Source organism: Carlito syrichta, unplaced genomic scaffold, assembly GCF_000164805.1.
Source record: "Carlito syrichta isolate Samal-C Ts95f unplaced genomic scaffold, Tarsius_syrichta-2.0.1 Scaffold287903, whole genome shotgun sequence".
NCBI classification, from domain to species: Eukaryota; Metazoa; Chordata; class Mammalia; order Primates; family Tarsiidae; genus Carlito; species Carlito syrichta.
The window spans coordinates 1-3,834 of record NW_007231999.1 but is presented as its reverse complement, the minus strand read 5'-3'; the positions used below and the strand labels follow the sequence as shown (position 1 = coordinate 3,834).

General features: G+C 60.4%; 1 protein-coding gene across 1 annotated transcript; it reads right to left on the bottom strand.

The window, feature by feature from the left end:
- Window positions 1-2,038: 2,038 nt before the first annotated feature.
- On the bottom strand, window positions 2,039-3,683 carry LOC103255169 (histone-lysine N-methyltransferase EHMT1-like; the record flags this gene model as incomplete). The annotated part of the gene is made up of 2 exons (XM_008053135.1): window positions 2,039-3,392; window positions 3,508-3,683. Coding segments are annotated over 2 exons (342 nt in total), but the record flags the coding sequence as incomplete, so codon positions are not given.
- Between the last annotated feature and the right edge of the window lie 151 nt (window positions 3,684-3,834).

Here is a 3,834-nt window from a genome sequence, read left to right as displayed (position 1 = left end):
GGTAATGAACAGGAGTGACGTTCTCAGTGTGGCGGGGGGCCTCTGCTCACTCCAGTATGTCTCGGTGGCCGCCTTTGGTGGGGAGGGCCTCATCCACTGGCCTGGGAAGACCCCGGGGGTAGACATGTGGGAGACGGGCAGCCGGGACCTGGCCCAACTCCCTGCACTCAGCACACCAGACGAGAAGGCCCAACTCACACTCCCAGGGCCAGCAGAGCCTGGCCTGTGGCCGAATCCTGCCCGTGACCTGGGAAGCACAACGCCCCTCGCTCCTGAGGGCAGGGCAGTGCTAGCAGGGGGCCCTGGGTCCCTAAGGCCTGCACTAAGGGCGGGGGCATGAGGGACCCGCTGTGTGGTGGGTACTGCTGGGGCTCCCTGGGCTACAGAGGGCCCCATCCAGAACCCCACCCACCATGGCTCTTGGGAGCAGACCGCCCCCGGGGGAGCTCAGAGGCCCCTCTCTGCTTGCCCCCCAAGCCCGCTTCTCTCTCACAGGCCATAGCCTGGCCTAAGATAGGGATGCCGTCTGCCTGATGGACTGAGAACGTTCTGGAAAGGAGGAGCCACATTGATGGCCTTGCCCAGGCCAGCGATTCTGGCTGTTAAAGGAGCTCAAGAATTCCTGCAGGGGCTTTAGACACCACCCCAGGTTTTAGACTTTTCACTTGTGCAAAGAAAAAGAAACGGAAGGGGAGAAGAAGGTGGAGGCCCACCCGGTGCCCACCAGACTGCTGCAGGGTTCTCACCTGCCAGCCCCCCTCTCTAGAGCACTTGTCCCTACTAAGAGCCGAAGCTGCAGCTCCTTCCCAGACCTGCATCCCCTGCAGTGCATCGTGGACATCGCCCCCAGGGCGGAGGCCCCACAAGACCCCACCCTCCCAAGCCCAAACCAAAGTCTGACTTAGGAGCAAGGTGGTCACCACGGAGCTGCCCGGGACCAGGTGAGTTGGGCGCTCACGTTCCATGGCAGAACTTGCTGTGATGGGGCCTAGCCGTGGGGGCCACCCTGGCTGGCCTTCCTGAGAGCCCACAGGCACGCAGCCAGCCTGATTCAACAATCCCTGCTTGCACAGCTAGTCCAGGGCAGGAGCAGAACAGGCAGAAGACCAGGACACAGAGGCCGAATGAGCCGCAGCTGTCGAGGGTGGGGGTGTGGTGCAGGCCTCGCCCGGGTGGCCCCTCAACCTCCTCCTGCCATGGCCTCGAGGAGCAGGCGACCTGCGGGGCGCCACAGCCTAAGCCCCCCCGAGCCTGGCACAGACCTCCTCACAGAACCGGGAGCCACGAGCTCAAGCTGTGGCAGGTGTCGCCCTGCCAGACCGGCCGTGCCTGTCCCAGACCCCCAGCTCCTCCCTGCCTCCTGCAGCCACTGGTGCTCGCTGCCCTAGGTCCTGTGCCTCAGGTCACCAACCCTGGTGCGTGGCAGTGGCAGGCCAGCCACCTGTCCGCCAAGCCAGGGTGGCTGCTGACACTCTCGAAAACGTCTACACTGCCTAAGGGAATTTTGTGCACACGAACACGGAGCACGGGCTACTTTCTGCTGAGCTCACGAGCACCCCATGATGAGCAAGCCCAGCATGGCATGGGGCAGTCTTGATGCCTGGCAGCCCCCGGAGGGGCGGGGCACAGGACAAAGGAGAGGTCCAGCTGCACCTCCTCCAGCAGCGCCGTGTTCTAGTGCAGGCTGGGTTCTGGACAAGGAGACTTACCTGGGGCCGCCTCATTGGCTTCCGGAAAGACGCCAGCCTGAGCACTTGGCGCCAGACACAGGCCACAGACACACTCTCCCACACACATACACACTCACATGAGTACACAGCACACGCAAGCACTGACATGGACACAGACATTCGCATGCACAGGCACTCCTGACGTGCCTGGGGTGTCCTGCTTCAGGGACAAGTTGGGTAAAAGGAAGCCGGACCTCCCTGGACTTGGGTTGAGGAGCTGGGCCGGGGTCCACTGTGACCCAGAGTTGGCACCGGCGCGGTATCCGCAGAGACCAGCTGAAACGTGGTGTCATAATAAATACCTCATGTAAAGTACTTCTTTTTTTTTATTGATTTCATTGAAAACAGAACAAGAAATGGTCTGAGCCAAAAGACTGCTCTTAAAACTGTCAAAAACATTTTAACAGAAAAAAATAAACATGACTGCATTATGAATGTTTCAGAAGAGTCGCACAAAAAAAACCCCACTGTTACTGCACTAATTACAGTATTTAGAAAGGTATATGCCAAAAAAAAGTATATGACCTGCCAGGCCACCACACAAAAGGTGGTGGCAAGTTTATTCACACTACAAGACTAACATTTTTAAAAAAGTTTTTCCTGCATTTTATTCTAAAATCACTTTGTTCTCTTTATACAGTTGATAGTTTATTTTCACGTGGTGAGTAGAAACCACACCAGAATCAGCACCGTTGTCTGTGTTTTGTGTTTTTTATTTTCTGTTTGTCCTAATGTTCAGTAATGGTAGAAAATAAATCAGTTTATTCATCATCATAGCATGTGGCTTTAAAAAAATCAACAGAAGGTGCCAGCATCAAGGGAACTGGCAGGGGCTGGCGTGGGGTCCGCCTGCTTTACCACGCCACCCCCTCGAAAGAAACGCCAGTGAGAGGATTCGGATATGGGGCTGGGTAGAGGACTCCTTTAGAAAGCAAGCCCACGTCCTCTCAAAGTCAGTGGCGGGGTCGGCTGCTGGACCTCTTAAGCCCGTGACAGGAGACAGTGTCCTCCCCGTGGCACCCGGGCACCAGCACCCACCATGCAGGCCGTGGGCAGGCGGGTCTAACGGAGCAGCTTGCAGTGACGGCGGCTTTGGCGGTGCCACACGGAGAAGTCTGGGCCAGACAGGAAAACCAGCAAACCCAGTGGTGGAGCAGGGACCTCGGAGACCGGAGGAAGGACAGAAACCGCGCAGCGACCAACCATCATCAGACACTCACAGGTGACGCCCCGAGGGCCCCAGCTCCTCCAAGGTGCACGGGCAAAAACACCCACTCCTGCCTGAGCACTGGCCCAGCCGCGAGGCCTCAGGTCTGGAAAGGCGGCTAGGAGGCGTCCACACCTGCCCGCAGGCCTCTGAGCGACTCACGGCCTCACCTCTGGCCCCACGAGAGCTGGCAGCACAGCCCTGCCAGGGCCTTTCGGATGTCGCGAAATCTCTCCTCCTCAACACGATGCGAATGGGTTCTGTCCCGAGGCCACAGGCCAGCCGTTCCTCATAGGGGGTCGGCGGCTGCCGCGGAGCTGGTGTCCGGCAGGCCGTCCTCCTGGGCCTCCTGCCGCTGGGCCAAGGCCGCGCTCGAGTGCCGGCACTTGGGGGAGCCGCAGCGGCAGCTGAAGAGCTTGCCCTTGATGGCCCAGAAGCGCTCTCCGTAGTCAAACCTGGGGAGGGAGCACCGCAGGGCACAGGTCCCACCAGCACCACCTCCCGCCGCCGCCGGCCCATCAGGGGTGCGGCTGCGAGCGGGAGCGCCACCCTCGCCCAGCCCGCACGTACCCCAGCTGCTCGCCGGCCTCGATCAGGCGCGTGCTGAAGAAGGCGATGCGGGGGAAGCGCAGGTCCTGGTGGGACATGAACACACGCACTGGCACGAGGTTGGGCTCGCAGTGGTGGTTGATGAAGCGGCTGACGTTCCCGTAGAAGCGCGCATCGATGCAGTACACCTCCCCATCCTAGAGGGTGAGGACGGGACATCCACGAGCTGCGGCCCCGCCAGTGGCGCCCGGGACTTGTCCTTGCCCGCAGGGCCCGGGGCTGACGCAGAGCCGGGGCTGGATGCCAGCCACCGGGCTCGAGGGGCCTTCTTCGTGGCCCGCGGCCAGA